At 41.7% G+C, this 18,672-nt stretch overlaps 3 protein-coding genes across 3 annotated transcripts; all 3 read right to left on the reverse strand.

The window, feature by feature from the left end:
- Window positions 1-38: 38 nt before the first annotated feature.
- Window positions 39-7,371, reverse strand: LOC115113498 (rho GTPase-activating protein 1). The gene is made up of 13 exons (XM_029641253.2): window positions 7,182-7,371; window positions 5,608-5,797; window positions 4,486-4,581; window positions 4,298-4,385; window positions 4,001-4,132; window positions 3,653-3,739; window positions 3,466-3,564; window positions 3,209-3,316; window positions 3,012-3,088; window positions 2,709-2,786; window positions 2,423-2,551; window positions 2,153-2,256; window positions 39-1,942 (listed from the first exon to the last, which is right to left on the reverse strand). The coding sequence occupies exons 2-13, from the start codon at window positions 5,744-5,746 to the stop codon at window positions 1,772-1,774; spliced, it is 1,308 nt and encodes a 435-aa protein (XP_029497113.1). The 5' UTR covers window positions 5,747-5,797; window positions 7,182-7,371; the 3' UTR covers window positions 39-1,771.
- A 248-nt stretch (window positions 7,372-7,619) lies between these two features.
- Window positions 7,620-13,642, reverse strand: LOC115113496 (prothrombin-like). Its single transcript, XM_029641248.2, has 14 exons — window positions 13,431-13,642; window positions 13,095-13,255; window positions 12,885-12,909; window positions 12,494-12,565; window positions 11,099-11,204; window positions 10,871-11,004; window positions 10,383-10,691; window positions 10,137-10,247; window positions 9,906-10,032; window positions 8,834-9,001; window positions 8,489-8,662; window positions 8,199-8,377; window positions 7,957-8,027; window positions 7,620-7,855 (listed from the first exon to the last, which is right to left on the reverse strand). The coding sequence occupies exons 1-14, from the start codon at window positions 13,504-13,506 to the stop codon at window positions 7,700-7,702; spliced, it is 1,869 nt and encodes a 622-aa protein (XP_029497108.1). The 5' UTR covers window positions 13,507-13,642; the 3' UTR covers window positions 7,620-7,699.
- A 487-nt stretch (window positions 13,643-14,129) lies between these two features.
- On the reverse strand, window positions 14,130-18,506 carry znf408 (zinc finger protein 408). Its single transcript, XM_029641247.2, has 6 exons — window positions 18,397-18,506; window positions 17,821-17,916; window positions 17,320-17,540; window positions 17,155-17,222; window positions 16,750-17,018; window positions 14,130-16,607 (listed from the first exon to the last, which is right to left on the reverse strand). The coding sequence occupies exons 2-6, from the start codon at window positions 17,894-17,896 to the stop codon at window positions 14,668-14,670; spliced, it is 2,574 nt and encodes an 857-aa protein (XP_029497107.1). The 5' UTR covers window positions 17,897-17,916; window positions 18,397-18,506; the 3' UTR covers window positions 14,130-14,667.
- Between the last annotated feature and the right edge of the window lie 166 nt (window positions 18,507-18,672).

The raw sequence follows: 18,672 nt of genomic DNA on the forward strand, positions 1-18,672 counted from the left end.
GTACGCCCCTCCACACATCTGAATAAATCAAATGAAGGCACTTTTAACCATCACCTTTTATTTATACTTTATATTCACAACATATAAAAAATGATTGCAGTAAAATACTCAACGAAAAATTTCATTTTCACTAGCAACCAGGAAATACTATTTGACAATACAGATAAACAGTACAATAAAAGGTGGACAAACGGGCACAATTTTTTTAACGAGATATGACTGGAGTTGGTTCCTCGCCTGTTTGTTTCCTTAAGGCACACAGATGCAAAATGGGGTTGTAAAGGCTCTACTAAGCCACTGATCCGCATGTCAATGCAATTGTTTAATTGACATGACCAGGAAGTTTTCATACACCGTAAACAAATACATTTTAATAATAGACAAAACATCGAAGCACAACAGAACTCTTACTTATTCAGTCTTTACATTAGCACAGTTCTCGTTCAGGATATGTTCATTACAAAGTCATTCAGGATTACAAAGCACAGGAGCTGTACCCCCAAAAGTTTGGCCATTGCAAATGGAAAAAATGTTAAGGTAAACAATTATCTAAATGCAACCATAATTCTTTGGTTGAGTTGAATTTAGTATTGAACAAAATGCAACGGACGTCAATAAAATGAGCAAAATAAGGCAGAGAAACAGCTCGCCTAACAGTTAACATACAGTAAACAAATGAAATACAGCAGAGCCCGAGAGCCCCCGGGTCTGTAAGTACACAGCATTTCAGTCTATCCATGATTAGAAGCCCTTCTAATACCCCTTACTGACTAAGGCTACAGAAAGATATTTTGCCAGCAATGACACTAGCCATCAGTCTTTAAAGAGGGATGTTGATGTTCAAGGAATTGCTGCTGTAAGTAGAGTAATAATACACAAATGAAAGTAGAATATGTGTCATGAAAAGACTGTCCTGCATTGAGTAAGCTAATCAGGCTTAACATGAAATGTAGAAGTTACATGATTAAGAATAGTTTATTTTATAGTTGACCTGTACAAAATGATCAAAAGTAATGCAGCAGAAAGGAACAAAGGCTTGCTGGAAATGTTTAAAGGGGATACCAGTATGTTTTGTAAGATGAGTAAACATTTAAAAAGTAAGGCGATATGTGACCCCCCCCCAAAAAAAAACGTAAATACACATGGTTTTATTTAGCTATATACTCTGTAGCTTTACACATAACCATGATTCTTAAACAAGTTGTGGCAAAATATAAACTCCCGATAGAATTTAGAGTACACTGGCTCACTGACTGCAGCGACCGATCATTTATGAAATTCGAAAATGATTTGTTCCAATGCAAATAGGACTTGACATACCAAGTAAATTAATATGAAATATATCTTGCTCCCCAGATACAAAACATTGCATAAATGTTCTCTGAAATCTGTACCATCAAAATAAATATTTGATATGATTCAAACCAGAACAGATGTGAACTGGTTTCGGTTATTCCAATTGTTTTAAAGTACCAAATCATGTACACTGTGTTGAACTTCTCCTGAGTGATAAGATATCTGGCGGAGACATTAAAGCCTCCTTCATACCGGACTTCTAACCCGACTTTTGGCATCTTCAATGGTTCGTCTCCCCTGTCTTTTTCCTCTCTCTGTGTCCTCAGTCACAGTACACACATGCATTTGGCAACACTATTAGGGGACACTGGGAGAGACACAGTTACACTGTACTAGACCAATACAGAGACGGGGTCAGAGATGGGGATTTAAACATGAATGAGGCGTGGTTAGAGATAGCTGTACAGGAGATGTCTTAGGGGGAAAAGACCTCGTAGTGTTGGTCCAACAGAGTTCTGGTGAAGTTATTGATGGGGCCGATGGCACTGAGTGTCATGGCAGCGTCTTGTCCCCATAGTAGGTTGGGTCCGAACACCACTGCCAGGTTGGTGTTGTTCATCTTGTTGATCTCACTCTGTGCGGACACCTACATGGGCAAGCATGCATGTTTGTAGAATATCAATAAGAAAACGACTCACTGGTTAATTTACAGTGTCACCGGGCAGTACTAAATGCCCAGAATGATGCTTATTTAGACAGAACCAGAGAACAACAGGCGTCCAAAGACAAAACAGGAATGTTTGCCCGAGCTTCTGATAAGTATTCAGCTGGGGATATGATACGACAGCAAACATACCTGCACCAGGAACTCAATGAGGAACTTCAGGGAGGTATAGTTCTCCTCGGGGAGCATTGCCAGCATGTTCTGGATCGCAGTCACTTTGGCACTGCTGTCAACATCTGAGGAATGAGCATAAAATAGACCCTTAACGTTACGTGGCTATGACTTAGAACTATCCTCTCAGGATTATGACCTACAAAAACAAATTGACAGCTTTAGCAACAAACATAAAAAATATATCCCCATATACTGTGTGGAGGATAAGAGAGAGTTCCTCAGACTTACTGTGGAAGTTGACAATGTCATTGTAGAGCTGGTATGTGAGGAGGGGCTCTGGTAGTTCTCTGAGGAATGTCTTGAGGATGACAGCTGCCAGGTGAACGTCCTCCATCTGGGAAAAACTCACCTCCTCACCTGCAGCCACAGACACACACAATCACAGAGCCATACAAATCCCACAGCTACAGCCAAAGAGATAAATGAGGTCTACCCAGGGACTTCATGAACTGATTACATGAACGGATATTATTTTTAGACATTCGTTTAAGAGTAATGAGTGCAAATGCCTCACCCGAGTTATATCTGTGCTGAACATCCTTGACGAGCGTCACGTTGGCTGACCGCCGGAATATCCCCTCAATTTCAAGACCTAAGACAGGACAGATAAAGGGAGAAACCATGAAAACAAAAACCTTTTGTAAAACAGAATCAAATAGCAGAATTAGCCTTGTTTTGCAAGTCAAATACTGAATCCATGTCCAGTATCCATGAAATTGTCTAAAAAACTGAACATCAGAACAAAGACTCAACAAAAAGTTTAACCCATCATCAAGAAAAATGACCACTGGTAAAAATATGCAAGAATGGTGCTTACCTTGTTCCATTAAGAAGGCCACGGTGTCTCGCATCACCAATGGAACTGCTTCGTTGTCAGAACTTCTCGCTCTTAGCCTTGACAAATCAACAACAAAAGAAAATGAAAATCTTAGAAACATCTTACGTATGTAACGTCAAGGTCGGATATTGAGGAAGTAGAGTCAAATAAAAAACAGCCCTCATCCAACTACCTACATTGGCAAGGAGACTCCAAACTGTTGATTGGGTAGTGGTGGACTGCGAGGGGGGGACATCTGGGCCTGAACTGATGGTTTCAGTGAGGCTCTGATTTTTTCATCATAGCTAACGGTTTGGGTGTGAGAAAGCAAAGTAAATGCACTTAATAAACTAGTCAGATATCACAAATAGACATCCTTTACGCAAGCGTGACCAATTCATTGGCAGTGTTGAGATACAGTAGTTACATGAAACGTGTGTAAAAATGTTCTTACTCTCGCACCCGGGTGGGTATCACTAGCTGCTCACACTTAACAACGTCCTCCAGTTCACTCAGGTAGTTGATGTAGTTGATCTTTCGTCCAAACTTGAAGCTAGACAAGAAAGGAGACTCCATCACACATGGCAAACACTTTACAGTTGAAAGGAATAAAGAGCATCTCCCGGTGCTAGAATGCTAACCTGATGAGAGGCTTGAAGAGGATGAGAAGAGTCTTGATGAAGATGGTGGGATGGACAATGTACAGTGCCTTGATGTTCTTCTTGTACCTGAAGAAAGCAGAGCAGTCAGCAAAAGTCAACATGAATCGGTTCACTTGTTTGAGAAGTCAAGCCATAAGTACAAATAAAGCACATGGTACTTTTCATAGACATAAATATGGGTGAGGGCAAAGTCCACTTCCTCTTTGGCATTAGTTTTCAGATCTCGAGTGAAATGGAGTGCATCATCATTCATAGGTGAAAAAACGATAAAAATGTGCTTTGCGACTATGGTCTCCAGTGTCTGGCTGGAGGTAGGGTGGGACTCACTTCCGGTCAAATTCTCTGTAGGCGTCTCTCAGCCAGCTGAGAGATGGCTTGTTCTCACTGGTGAGGCCATTATGGAAGTAGATGAGGGTGTAGTCGCTCTCAACATACTGGTCTAGGGTAGCCTTCAGGTACCTGGATGATAGTATGATAGTTGAGAAGTCAATCCATATCACTTATGAAAACACAACGACTACCGACTTGACTAGCAGCGGGGGAATCAAAGCACAACAAGAAGCTATTTATTAGACATATGGCAGGATGAAAATGTCTCAGTAATCTCAAAACAACAACACCCACATCAGTAGCTTGTGGTGGTCCAGTTCGTGGTGGGGGGGCATCCGACAGGCGTTGAAGACAATCACCTTCCTGCCAAAGTTATCATCACCTTGACAGCAGAGTGAGAGAGGAAACAGTGTCAACTGGATTCAAGACTGAACAGGAAATCGAGGTCAGATAAGCTACACATGTAGAGACAAAGTTCTTACCTGCTACTTCGACAATCTGATGCCTGGCAATATCATAGTATGGGTGGTCCCAGGATAGGTGTGACCCCTCCCCCAACCGCTTGGATATGTCCGTCTCTGTTGACAGGAAAGGGGACACATTCAACCACGTCACGCGTATATCACTAGCTCATATCTTCGAGGGCAGAGTGCTCAGAATTTCACAACTCAATGTTTCGGTTCTGCCCCGTCACAGACAGTACTTGCTCACTGCTCAGGCACTCTTAGAATGAGTTTGCGAACACACTTTGAGCCTCTTCTCGATGCATACCAAAATAATTAGTTGGTCGAAACATTGCATTTTACAGGCTACCCTACACACACACACACGACTGCATTGTGTACTTAGTAAACCAAAGTCCTTCTCACAGAGTAAGTCACTAACATGCAGTTGCTCGAGGCGTCGTCAGACAGTGTGCGCTTCGTTTGGTATCTCATAAGATGAACCCTTGCACCCTTCTCTTTAATCGTCCGTTCATTAATAACGATTCTGAGAATAATTCAAACTCTAAATCATGGTGCTGTAGATGCATCTATTAGTCACAAATAATGGCACAGTCCTCATCCTCCAATCAGACAAGGGGCTGGAGATCTGCTGTGAAAACAGAAATTAACCAGAAATTTGACTGTGCCTACAAATAGAATGCATAACTAATGTACGCACACTGCATCAGAGGGCAATATGCAATCAAGTTGACACGAGTAACAAAAGGCTCACTGCATTGGGCTGTGAATAAGGCTCTCTTTTACTCTTCCCTTGGACAAATGACAGATTTACATAAAACTACACGATTTTTAGGGAAATAACAGTGATAGCCCTAAAACAATGTTCCATTTCTAAAAACTCAGCTGATCTTACAACAGGCTGATTATTATCATATTACAAGGGCCAACATTTTGCCAGGAATGTGGCGTTTTAAAACAGTGATCTCAAGATTTTGTTTTACTCAAAGGATTAGGTGGCTTATAGAACAATAGAAATTCTTTAAGCAATTCTCAAATTTCAGCAAGTTATTTTTTATTTTTTTGCATTGTTACCCAACTGTCCACATCTGACAGCACAGAGAGGTCCAGCTGTCCTTCTAATAGCCTTTAGGTTCTTACCTGACTTGCTCATACTGGAGTCATCTGGGGGCCACAGCTTGTCCCCCATTGGAGACAGTTTGAGCTGGTCCAGGGCATTGCTGGGGGGATCATCTACACCAAGGTCATCATTGAGGTCAACCAGAAGGTCTGAAGACATGGTGGTGAACTATGAGACTCCACAAATCTGGTCAGGTGCTCAGCCAGCCTCCTGTCACAGAAACAAGTGTGTTCATCAACATCCATCCATAACGCATCTAATGCAATGAGATAAGGTGCTATCTCAGCAGTGGGATCAGGATCTTTCAGGATCTTTTTTTGCATCTTCCTCAGAGTCCCTTCCCTATAGCTTAACTTAGACAAATAAAACAGCTAACAAGTGCTTAACAGGCACAGATGCACATTTTTTTTAAAGATGCCTTTTCTATTGTGCTTTGTGATAAATTATCACTGCTATAATGGACCCTAGGCACACAAAAAAAACATACTTTAAAGCTGTACTGATACATCATAACTGCAGAAGAGCCACTCAAATGGGGCCAGAAAGGACAATGCATGAAACAAATAAGTCTATAAACTTTTGTCCTTCACTCTTTTCAAAGTCCAACTTAAATGAAAAATAGACAAGGCCTAATTCACATCTGCAATCAGGTTAGCATTTGGTAATAATTTGAGGACATGTCTGTGCAATGAAGCAACAGTTGATTGGCTGGTTTGTTTGTGGAAGTTCTACACATTTCACACACACACATTTTGGTATGAAATGACCCAATTTATCTTACAACACCACAGGGGCTGTGTTTGAAGAAGCAGCCTTGTTGTGTGACCCGTTCTTCGTTTTGTGGGAAGGCTCAAATACAGTCCTCCCCAGCTATGAGATGCAATATGCTCTGACATTTTGGTTCTTTAAAATATCACGACTGGAGTCAGAAACACATTAATGTATGCGCAGTCCACGTGAGGAGAACTGCATTCAGGCAAAGTGCAATAATTGTATACATCTATAGTAGATAAACTAACCAAAATATGATATATTGCGAAACACTGCAACTGCCATATAGTTTAGCTACCGAAATAAGGTGATTCGTGTCTTAGAGAAACAGCTAACGTTAGCTATCTAACGTTACCCAAAACAAGGCTGCAATTTGTCCCGACTCCTCTAGTTAACTAGTTAGCTATTTAACGTATGCCCCATTACGCTGCGATGTCTATATATATATAAATAAATAAACGTTAGCTAACGCCGGACGGTAACGTTACAGTAGTAGGTAACCTAGCTACTCAATGTTTTACAAATATCGATAGATTAAAACAAACGTTAGCTAGCTAACGCGTCAACTACCAGCAGCAGCTAACCTGTTTAACGGTGGTTAGCTAGCTACTTAACAATAGTTTAGCTAACTGCCTTGTCAGCTAGCACGGTACAGTACGTTACCATTCGCCTCGGCTGGTTAGGCTAACGTTAACGAGGCTAATCCTCGGTTATATGAGGCTAATCCAAATGAGCTCGTCTGACGTGTATGTCCTAGCTAGCTATAGAACACGCAAAATACATTGATTCATTCAAACCTAAATCATTAAATTGGTGGATTTACCGTAAAAGCTGTGAAATTGATCCCCGCTGAAAGGCTTGCTATAAGTTGTTATCTCGCTAGGCTACCAACGTTAGCTAGGTCAGTGACAGCTGCTTGCTTCACAAGTCACAAACATCCGGTTTTCGTTCCGTGGGTGGAGAGCTCTCCTTGTCTAGGCCCCCACTATTTCTGACTCCGAAACGAGACAGGGGCAAAGTGCTGAGTGAACTAGGCTTAGCTTTGATTAATGATAGCAGGTTCCAAACTTCCTGTCTGATAGCTCTCCAGCGGTGCTTGCTTTTACTTTTTACTTTTACATTAGATCTGTATCAAAACAACGTATGGAAAACCTTGTGTAACAACATGCAGAATTCTAGTGGCAGTCTCAGATCTGAATTTAGTTTTGATTAATTTCTGTAAAAAGTATTATTGCTGAGTCTACGAGTAATAACAAGCAGATCATGATCAGGAACGCGTGTTTATTTCCAATATTACATCAGTTTCCTTTGCATGTAGAGAAAAATGAGAAGAAATAACAATCAATCATCGTCATCGCCGCCTGTTTTGTCAATAACTTTCTTCATCCACCGTCTCATACGGAAAAGATGGGTGTAGAATCCATATTTCCCATCCCTGTCACATCCTTCTCCCCAGGACACAATGCCGATCTGGTACCAACGGTTGTCATCTGGGCTCTGTGAATGAGGATATAAGTCATTCTCATGAGTATATCAAATAAAGTGGGGGATATGCAAGATATTTAATGAGTGAAGTTTGTGTTTCTCTAGTTGTATACCTTCATGACAAAGGGACCACCGCTGTCCCCTTCACAAGCGTCACCAGTTTTCTGTTCCTCTTGTTTGAAGCCTGAAAAGTACATTGGCATTGCTAGGAAGCATCATACTAATGGTAACACCTGTGATTCACCAAATTGTTTATCAAGTCACCAATTCACTTTTGATTAACATATTGGATGGACTTGAGCTGCAGTATACAGCAATTACCACACTGAGATAAGAGCTGAGAACTGCTACTCACCAGCACAGAACATATTGTCAGTGATGCGGATAGAGGTAGAGTCTCTGCAGATATCCTGTTCAACGATGGGTAGATGGATCTGCTGGAGAACTGTGGGTAGAGACTTGGGGGAGGAACTCCATGTCTCATATAGGTTCCCCCAGCCTGTCACACGGCCTTTATAGCCAGCAAACATCAGTCTTGAAGGAGAAATTTAAAAAAGATGCTACCATTGCTAGTAAGGGAAAAAGCTCAGAAATGTTAATAATTCATATTTGATAATTACTGCTAGCTACGTTAAACTCTCTTACGTCTTAGCAACCTGCTTGGTTGGTAGACAGACAGGATGAATCTCATCTGTGAAAGTAATGGGCCTCCTCATGTGCAGCAGAGCAATGTCCCGGTTCAGGTTCTCCTTCCAGTTGTACTTGGGGTGGACAATTATCTCATCAATAGCCACAATCTTCTCTGTGCCCTTCTCAAACCTGGGATTAGGTTGAAATACGGTATGAGCCAAGAATATTTTGCTATGGCTATATTATTGTTTTGTCTTAAGTCTTATGGCATGTCATAGTTCACTGTTGAACTGTGCAAAAGTCAATGTGTGTCGCTTGTTTAATAAAGATAAAATGGGAAAATAGGAGATGGCCACTCACTTAGCTCTGTTATGTTTGCCAAGGCGGACCAGGATGTCATTGATGGTGAAGTTTTTGTTCCATGGTGGATAGAGGATGCAGTGGGCTGCAGTGAGGATCCACTCATCACTGATTAGACTGGCCCCACACAGCAGCTCCTGTGGGCTTTTCTTGTACAACATCACCTGCCTACCATCAAAGCATCCATGAATAACAGGTATCATCATTTTCTTCTGCCAAATGACATCTGTGCCTTTCTTTTTAGGCCGAGGCTGCGGATCTGACTTTTCCGGCCTTGTGCATTTCTCACGGTCAATCGTGAATTGATAATTATTCATGTTTTACTGGTGAAACGTCCATGCAGCATCTGCATACCAACCATTTGATCTCAATCAGATTCATGGGGATAAGCATTTAGATCTTCTTGAGTTTTTGGCTAACGTTTCAAAGAAGCCTACAGTGTTATTTTGAATGAATGTACAGTGAGTGTATTTTAGAGCAGATGGTGTTAAAGAACTGTAGTATAGCCAACCTGTGTCGTGTTTCAATCAAAGCACATATTTTGCCTAGTGGTGCGCTTTTGAGTTTTGGCCACATGAGGAAAGAAAAGACAATTTGATCGCAATCATCCTAAAATATCAAAAGAAATTAGGTGGTGTTTTTTGGTCTTAGAGTAACGTTACTGTGCTATTATATTTGGTTATGCTATGTAGAATAGGCTACTATCATTATGTGATCTTGAAGACATCGATTCAGCTTTGATCTAACTTTATTAAAACGGGCACCATTCGCCAGAGTAGCCCTGTTGTCTATGAGTAGAACAGAGACTGTGTGCAAAGTAGAAGACCTCGCATGCGCAAAAGCTTCGGGGGCCCTTGGCTGTCTGGAAGAAAGGTGCAGAAAAGTCAGATCTGTAGCCACTCCATTCTTTTAAATTGGGCAATGCATCGACAACCCCAAAACACATCCTCTAAATGACGGACACACAGATAACTTCCTTTCCCGCACCCATGACGACCATGATCCTAAGTAGTAGTCCTACATAAATGCAATAGAATACATGTGGTTTTTGAATATCTATTAATTTCATTACCATGGTGCACTGGCCACTTCTGCGTCAATCCCTTTAACAATACGGCCTCCTTGGTAGGAGTCAATCAGTTCTTGCTCTCTACCATCCTTCTTACTTATCTTCTCAAACATGGGTCGCTCTCCGCACACTGAAAACAAAGTCATGAAATAGACTGTTTACTCCTCTGTTTGCCGTACCTTACACTTTATGTTAAAAAATAAAATAAATCCTAACCAAAATTATACTACTTACCCAGCTCTCCACTGCCAAAGCTCCGAGGGCTGAAGAAGGATTGTCTGGGCCCAGAGAGTGTTGTCCTTTCCCTTCCGCCAGCCGCCTCCTCATAGTTATCTATTGGGTCATCTGAAAGAGAACAACAGTCCAGCACTCACAGTAAAGAGCATTTATGATACTTGTCAGATATCCTTTTTTTCCCCCCAGTGTCCTAATATTTTAAGTGAATCATTTAAAACGGGAAAAAGTGTTGAAACAGCTCACCACACATCTCAAGGTCACAGTAGTCCACAGTGGTATTTCCATGCTGGTCCACATAGCACCAGGGTCCCTCCATATCTCCGTCAGGGTTTCTACAGTGGTTCGTCACAAGTTTGACCTCTGGGATGAAATTCTTTCCTTTGCTGAGTGACAATGCCTTTGGAGAGGCCCAAGGCAGACACGTTTTGCCATTCATGGTAACTGAGAGATCACCTGTATAATCCAAACCATTGTTGGCCAGGCAGTCCTTCTTAGTGTACTTGGCTTTCCTATCCACTGTATCAGATACTTTTGGGGGTACCCAAGGCTCACCTGTAAGGAAACAATCACAATAGAGGACCACTAAGACATATTGCAACAAGCAACATGCTCTGCACTTTGTTGTTGAACAAGGAGGCATATAAACCACCGATTGTCAGTGTAAAAGTACACCTAGCTCAGCAACAACATGCAACCAAATGTTGGTTATTATGCAAGTAGTGAAATCATACCACATTTTGGGACGGTGCATTGTTCTCTCCTGACTGTGGGATCCCTGGTGAAGCACCAAGGTCCTTCAGGAGTTTTGTCTGGGTTCCTGCAATAGTTCTCATACAGGGTCTCATCCAGCGAAGTATTGAACTCCCTAAGAAGAGATGTTTACCCCTCAGCAACAACACATCACGAATGGAACAACTTTGAAATTACGTTCCTCATGTTATGGGGTCAATAATACATACGTAATTCTGTGTGGGAAGTTACTGCGCCAGTACTGGCATGTTTTTCCTGAGGAAGTAGTGGAGATGGTACCGTTGTAGTTCACACCATTGCCCACTGAGCACTCCCCTGTAAGATGCAGGCCCACATAATATTTGAGAAACAGGATGTCCTGCTCAAAAAAATGTATCTTTACATTATAACATTTTCCTGGTAGATTCCTCACACTTTTTAGCTGATTTCAACACAAACATTAACATGCAAAAGTATTCATCCCCCTTGGCCTTTTACCTATTTTGTTGAATTACAACCTGTAACATAAATAGATTTGTATTTTTATTTCATGTAATGGACATACACTAAATAGTCCAAATTGGTGAAGTGAAATGACAAAAAAAACAATAAAAATAGGAAGGGGGGCATTTATCAGAGTGACAACAAAGAGACCAAAGATAACCGTGAAGGAGCTGCAATGCTCCACAGCGGAGATTGGAGTGTCTGTCCATAGGACCACTTTAAGCCGTACACTCCACAGAGCTGGGCTTTACGGAAAAGTGGCCAGAAAAAATGCCTTTTCTTAAAAAATAAAATAAGCAAACACGTTTGGTGTTCACCAAAAGGCATGTGGGAGACTCCCTAAACATATGGAAGTAGGTACTCTGGTCAGATATGACTAAAATTGAGCTTTTTGGCCATCAAGGAAAACGCTATGTCTGGCCAGGCAGTCCCAACACCTCTCATCACCCCAAGAACACCATGTGGGGATGTTTTTCATCGACAGGGACTGGGAAACTGGTCAGAGTTTTAGGATGGTGCTAAATACATGGTAATTCTTGAGGGAAACCTGTTTCAGTCTTCCAGAGATTTGAGACTGGGATGGAGGTTCACCTTCCAGCAGGACAATGACCCTAAGCATTTTGCTAAAGCAACACTCGGGTAGTTTAAGGGGAAACATTTAAATGTCTTGGAATGGCCTAGTCAAAGCCCAGACCTCAATCCAATTGAGAATCTGTGGTATGACTTAAAGATTGCTGTGCACCAGCAGAACCCATCCAACTTGAAGGAGCTGCAGCAGTTTTGCCTTGAAGAATGGGCAAAAATTCCAATGGCTAGATGTGCCCAAGCTTATAGACACGCCAAGAGACTTGCAGCTGTAATTGCTGCAAAAGGTGGGTCTTCAAAGTATTGACTTTGGGGGGGTGAATAGTTATGCACGCTCAAGTTGTTTTTTTTGTCTTATTTCTTGTATCTTCAAAGTGGTAGGCAATGTTGTGTAAATCAAATGATACAAATCCCCCACAAATCTATTTTAATTCCAGATTGTAAGGCAACAAAATAGGAAAAATACCAAAGGGGGTGAATACTTTCGCAAGCCACTGTATTTGAAATGTGCAGTGTAATCAGGCCATAATTATTACCACTGGCATCAATACACCCTCTCAATTTTTGTATACTGTCCTTGACTCTCAGCAGTGAAGTGCCTTTGCAAGCTGTGAAGAAGACAGAGCAAGAATTAGAAAACATGAGGAAATACTTGACTCTACTTGCTTATAATTGCCAAAGCTGATATTAATGTTTGTTTTTTAAGCATAAAGAGCATAGCATGTGTGGGAAGAGCAAAACGTGTGGGGTCACCGACACTGGGGCTAAAGCCTGTTCCTCAAACAAGTCGACTCACATCTCAGTTGCACTTTGTTCTGGTTCAATACCATCTATTTACATTGGGTGTTCTGACTGATGATTGCATATTCCATGGATAAGGTTTTGATAGAAAACACATGTAATAACGAATAAAAAACAAATACTTACCCAAATAGGTGGCCCAAAATGCCTTCTAAATTAAGAAAGATGAATTTAGACAGTTATTTGGGGAAAAATACTCTAATCATACTTTATTACACAAATAAACATAGTGTTACCCAGGTAAACAGAAAGCTCATGATTTAGTTACCAGTATACCAAGATGAATATTAATGTGCTTTGCATGATACTTCAATCGAACAAGCCAGACATTCTCACCGTCTTGTCAGGCTTTTCAAAGACTTCACGGGCTTCTTCATGGTCACAGATCTCCTCGATGCACTCCCGTTCCAAGTTCCCAGGTTTCAACTCCTCAAGGAAGGAATTTGCCCGTTTAGCACGGATAAAAACCTGTGAGGCCTCCTTGCTGTTAAGAAATACTATAAACAAATATTTGATAACTCAACCTATTGTTTAGTGAAATTATAACTGACAAATAGCCTAATTCACATCAAGGAGTAACAATTTAAGGAGTATACATTTTCAGAATATATATATATATATTTTGAAGCTTGCTTTTAAGCTTTCAGGGCTGGCAAATAACTGGTATCTTACCATTTTCACAAAGGGTGATCTGAAGAGTAGAAGAAAATATTAGAGTGAAAATGAGAGTTGCGGGTATTCGACCCATTGTTGCGGATGGTTAAGACAGAACTCCTTGCAAAACCTAGGACATCACCAAACCTTCTCACCCCCTCAAAATCCAGTAGTCATTGAAACCCCCCACTTTCTGTTACATTGAACCACCTGGTTAATATTGAACCACTGTACTAAGACTGACTAGGGGCTGCGCCTCCCACCTGGGTCATGTCAACAACAGGAAATTGCACTCAGTATTTCCATTAAAGTTTCAACTATTACCTATAGCCATGGATACGATTTCCACACTATGTCAAGAATAGCTTTCTCCATGGTTTATTTTCTGTCAGGGCCTACTCATGGATTACTTTATAAAAAAAATGTTTGCTAATAAGTCATTACAAGAGGATTATCAAATGATAAAGACAAAGGCCATGTCAAAAAAACACACAATAAATCAACCTGTTAAATACTGCCATTTGCTCATTTAGAGTATGATAGTGTGTGCTGCATAGACAAGCATAGCAAACACACAGTAAAGTTGCTCCAAACCAGAATATTTGCTGATTCAGTCTCGGACTGTCCCAACCATCTAAATATTTGCACCCAAATATTGAATGACGCATTGGATAAAGAGTGAATGGTCAAAATCGTGTTCAAAAACACATACAACTGTTGTAAAGCCACCACAGAGGTACTTCTCTATTTTAATTGGAGTCTTCAACAATAATGATCGTCTTGTTGATGGACCACATTTACAACAAGTGTATTAAAATACAGTAAAGCTATTTAATAAGCCTTCATAAACATTCTCTAGACATCAAATATATTTTAGTCAGATAAAAAAGAAAACTATTCATGAGGATTTCTCTTTGTAACCATTAAGATATTTCCTAAAATACAGGGGCAGGTAGTTTTAGATAGTGGCTAGACAAGATCCACCACAGATGTGAGTCAATATTTGCTGATATCTTTAACTCGTTGACAATTATGGCTCCCTTCTCCAGTAATCTAAATGGGGTATCCTGATGGTGATAACATGTTTTATATTCATGACAAATGTATTTTCCTAATAAGTACTGCTTATTGTCTTCTTTTAGGTAAAGTACATCTAGCAGGCAAAACAACATTTTTTCTTCACATTCTTGGTTTTATTTGAAGATTTAAAAAAATAAAAACAACATCAGAAAGCAAAACGGTGTGACTTGCAGTTTTAAACTCCTGTTTCTATCTCTATTGTCTCTGCCACAGAGCTCAGTCCATCCTCTCCCTGTAGAATCACCAGGTTGCTGTGTGTTTTGTGCTCCCTTACCACAATGCACTTATCATTAGAATCTGAGACAACTATCTCAATGACATTCTCATTTAGCTGGATCTGGCCCAAATCCTGTTCCAACCCTTCCTCTATTACCACAGAAGATATGGCATTATCATGATACGAGTCATAGGTGCTGACAACAACCTCCCCTGAGTTAGGCATGGCTAAGTCTTCGATGGCCTGAACATACACAACTGTCTGACTCTCCATGTTCTCTTCAGTGACATCAACCCATGGCTTGACCTCTGTCTTGCGAGGGGTCTTTCTAGGTCTGCCTCTAGCAGGGGCAGAGTGGCTAGACTCCAGAGCTGCCAGAGCGTCAGCTAGCTCCCCAGATGTCCGATCTTCTCTCTTTTTATGGGAGAGCTGGTGGCGAACCAAGCTCTGCATTAGCGTGTAGCCAGCACCACATGCCTGACATTTGTAGGGCTTCTCCTCTAGGTGGGACTTCATGTGCCGTCGTAGCTTGGTGGCCATGGTGTAGGCCTTCCCACACACCTCACACTTGTGAGGTCTCTCCCCTGTGTGTAAACGTTCGTGGGCCCGCAAGGTGTGGGGGTCCCGCAAGGCTTTGCCACATATAGGGCAGAGGTAGACTTCCCCTGTGTGTGATATGAGGTGTCTGCGGAGTTCAGGCACCTGTGAGAAGTACTGATTACAATGGTTACACTTGTAAGGCTTTTCCCCTGTGTGGATGCGTAGATGCCCCAAAAGGTTCCCCCGCTGTCGGAATGTCTTACTGCAGTGGGGACAGGCATAAGGCCGTTCTCCTGTGTGCAAGCGCATGTGATTCCTAAGGGAGCCCGAATTGGCCAGTTCTTTATCGCAGACAGGGCACTTGAGCTTAGGAGCATGGTAATTTTCTTCCTTGGCGCGGTGGGCCTCCCTATGAATACGTAATGAAGGCCGGCGGGCAAAAGCCTTCCCACAGATATCGCAGACAAAAGGCCTCTCTCCTGTATGAAGAACTTCATGCTCCTTCAGATCCCGTTTCAGGCCATAGCTCTTGTCACACTGCTGGCACTTGAATGGCCTCTCTCCCTTATGCATCAGAAGGTGGGCCCTGAAGTTCTCTTGAGAGCTGTAATTCTTACCACACTCTGTGCATAAGTAAGGCTTTAGGTCCGAGTGAGTGAATTTGTGCTTCTTCAGGTGACAGAGCTGAAAGAAACTCTTGTCACACTCGTCACATGTATACCTCCTTTCCCTGATGTTAAAGAGGTCTGGAGCTGTCGTAAGCTCCTCCGGGTCTTTCTTCCCCCCTTTGTCACTATCCTTTGGGATTTCATCTGCGCTTATATTTTCTCTATCTTTTATGTCTGTTTCTTGGCAAGCTTGTCCATTTTCATCACCAACTCTGGACGTAACCTCCAATGTCACTTGACGATCCAGATACCTATTTTTGCACCCTTGAAGACGCTTGTGGATGCAGCTGACTAATGAATGCACCTTCCTGGGTTTAGCAGCCAGTCTGCAACTGGCCCTGACCACCTGTGGCCCCTGTTCCTCCTGGGGATTTCTTACCACATTACCTGGTTCTTCACTGCTCTTTGGAGGCTCGTCTGCAGGACTCACAAGTTTGTCCTCATTAGAGCATTGCACATTGGTTATTTCTGGAATGAAACGTTCTGTTTTTATTATTTTGCCTGAGTCAACTTCTCCATTCTGTTCCATTGTTTTATCACCCCTGGAATGAGAGTCTCTCACACCTCTCTTTTTCATTTTGTAGATAAGAGGTTTGGTCCTTTTGATTCCAGCCTGGCTTTTCTCCTCCGCCACCATCGACCCCAGTGGAGAAGTTGACATGTCTGAATCTTCAGTGTGCTCCTCAGGCTCTGTAAGACATACAAACATCTTCCACGTAACATTTCGGAAACAACTATCCAAATATAAAATGTAATCATTTCATAACATCACCCTTATTAGTAAAAATATTTATTAGTTAGTGTGTATTAAGAATGTGGGTGTCAGGCTTACCTGTAAGCTTGAGCTCTTGCTCCATGAAGTTTACACCTGGGGATCTATCCTCCCTGGACTTGCGAGGTGTAACTTGTTTGCGAGGTTTGCCTGGTGTTATTAGTGACCCTCCTTGGCTTCCATCGTGTTCCGGAGGATCAGCTAGGAAACTCCAAAGCAGAAGTTCTGTCCCTGGGTTGATGTCTTTGCAGGCCCTTAGACAGAGACTTCCATCCACCTCATGAACAGTAACATTCTGTTCATCCTTTCTCCTTGCATTACAGGCAAATCTGCATAAAACAAAGAGGGTTTCTCTCTCCCAATGACCAAATTAAACGTGACAGTAATGTTAATGTGTTTGATACAGCTGAGCACTACAACAACAACAAAACATTGTGTTATTCTTCTTTACCCAGAGACACCTACCTAATCCAATAGCACCTGTCCCAAAGATGCCCCTTGATTATCGTATGATATGCTTCTTCCATCAAGCTCTGACAACAACAAATGTGTTACATTCAATACACTTGCAATATTATAGAAACTTGAGCAAGTGTGTGCCTCCACCATCACAACCACTCTGATACACACCTCTGTAAAGTCTTCACTTTGGTCAAAGGTGTTGCTTTGGTTTTCCACACCCAGAAGCATCCCTTTCTGCAGTGCATGTCCTACACACCAGAGCCCCAACTGGCCATCATTTGCTAGAGAGGGGCCCACTGTCAGTCCACGAGGAACAGCATTCAGCACACTGTGTAGGAAGTCCTGGTTTAGGGATGGGCCCCTCATACCCAGAGAGTCCATCCTACTCCCTGTAGCCACAAAATGTAGAGACTCTTAAAAATGCAAATGTTTTGAACGTCGTTTACAATGACTAGCTTACAATGGCACACAAAAAAATGCACGTTTTGGATGACTAGCTACATTGGAAGTATCTCCTTGATTTGTGTTTCAAGCTGTCATTGATACAGTACTTGTATAATGTGACACAGTACTGTATACGAAACAGCAGCCACATTTACATACAATAGGAATATAGCTAGCTGAGCTTTATAGCCATCATTGATCAATAATTGTGTGTGACATGCATACGTGATTGCGTGGACCTGGCGGGTGGCAAGCTTTGTCGTGACAACCTATGTGTACATGCGCCGACAAGGCAACACATCTCAGTGCTAATGTAAGCCCCTGTCAAAACCATAAGCAAACGTTAACATAATTTTCTCACTAACAAAAGTTGGCCTGCTTAACTGGAAACAGTACACGTCGACAAGGGACCGTGAGTAAGTTTGTCAATGAATTGTGACACAGGCAGTCTATTATGAAGAAGCACAAGCCAACTATTAACTGTCGAGCTAGCAAGCTATGCTTTCAGTAGCTAACGTTAGCTCGAACAGGCTTGAGTATATATCAGAACTCTAGAAACAGTGGTTATTTAGTTTGATAGCTAATTAACGAACGTTATCGCTTTTTAAATTTGTTCTCGGTGGCAATGATGATGCTAACTAACAAACTCAAGCACCTGTTTTTGCTACCATGCATGCTACATTGTTGTTGTCTGGCTAACCAGTCGACGACAGTGTGAACATGATACTACGATTAGGATATCAAACATATTTCAACTAGACGTTCGATTCGCGGCAATAACACGAAAATATTTCAACTAACTCAGGATTTCCACAGGGTCTTGGCCAATTTGTATCACTCGTTTTTTCCATTTGAAAACTCCGGGAAAATCATCGTTCTCCAGCCGAGGACAGAATCCGGAAGTCCTCAAGTTCCTTTCTATCTAAACATTCCGACAGGAAATATGTCATTTGACCCACATCGTAAATGCTATATTTATTCTAATTAGAATGGTTAAAAAGCCAGATATAGTCATGGATCTTTAGCTATCGTACCTTGCTGCTTTTGTTTTTTTCCAACTTCAACATATATTTGTCA

Source organism: Oncorhynchus nerka, linkage group LG28 (genome assembly GCF_034236695.1).
Source record: "Oncorhynchus nerka isolate Pitt River linkage group LG28, Oner_Uvic_2.0, whole genome shotgun sequence".
Taxonomy (NCBI): Eukaryota; Metazoa; Chordata; class Actinopteri; order Salmoniformes; family Salmonidae; genus Oncorhynchus; species Oncorhynchus nerka.

Excerpts from the sequence above, each read along its gene's own strand:
- LOC115113498 (XM_029641253.2), bottom strand. The coding sequence starts at position 5,746 with ATGTCTTCAGACCTTCTGGTTGACCTCAATGATGACCTTGGTGTAGAT. Across the intron at positions 4,386-4,485 it reads TCAGATTGTCGAAGTAGCAG|GTGATGATAACTTTGGCAGG; the intron begins GTAAGAACTTTG and ends TCTGCTGTCAAG. Across the intron at positions 4,133-4,297 it reads GACCACCACAAGCTACTGAT|GTACCTGAAGGCTACCCTAG; the intron begins GTGGGTGTTGTT and ends ACTATCATCCAG.
- LOC115113496 (XM_029641248.2), bottom strand. The coding sequence starts at position 13,506 with ATGGGTCGAATACCCGCAACTCTCATTTTCACTCTAATATTTTCTTCT. Across the intron at positions 11,205-12,493 it reads AGGGTGTATTGATGCCAGTG|GGGAGTGCTCAGTGGGCAAT; the intron begins GTAATAATTATG and ends TGCATCTTACAG. Across the intron at positions 8,663-8,833 it reads GGCAAACATAACAGAGCTAA|GTTTGAGAAGGGCACAGAGA; the intron begins GTGAGTGGCCAT and ends ACCTAATCCCAG.
- znf408 (XM_029641247.2), bottom strand. The coding sequence starts at position 17,896 with ATGTGTTGCCTTGTCGGCGCATGTACACATAGGTTGTCACGACAAAGC. Across the intron at positions 17,019-17,154 it reads GACAGGTGCTATTGGATTAG|ATTTGCCTGTAATGCAAGGA; the intron begins GTAGGTGTCTCT and ends TGTTTTATGCAG. Across the intron at positions 16,608-16,749 it reads GCAAGAGCTCAAGCTTACAG|AGCCTGAGGAGCACACTGAA; the intron begins GTAAGCCTGACA and ends TATGTCTTACAG.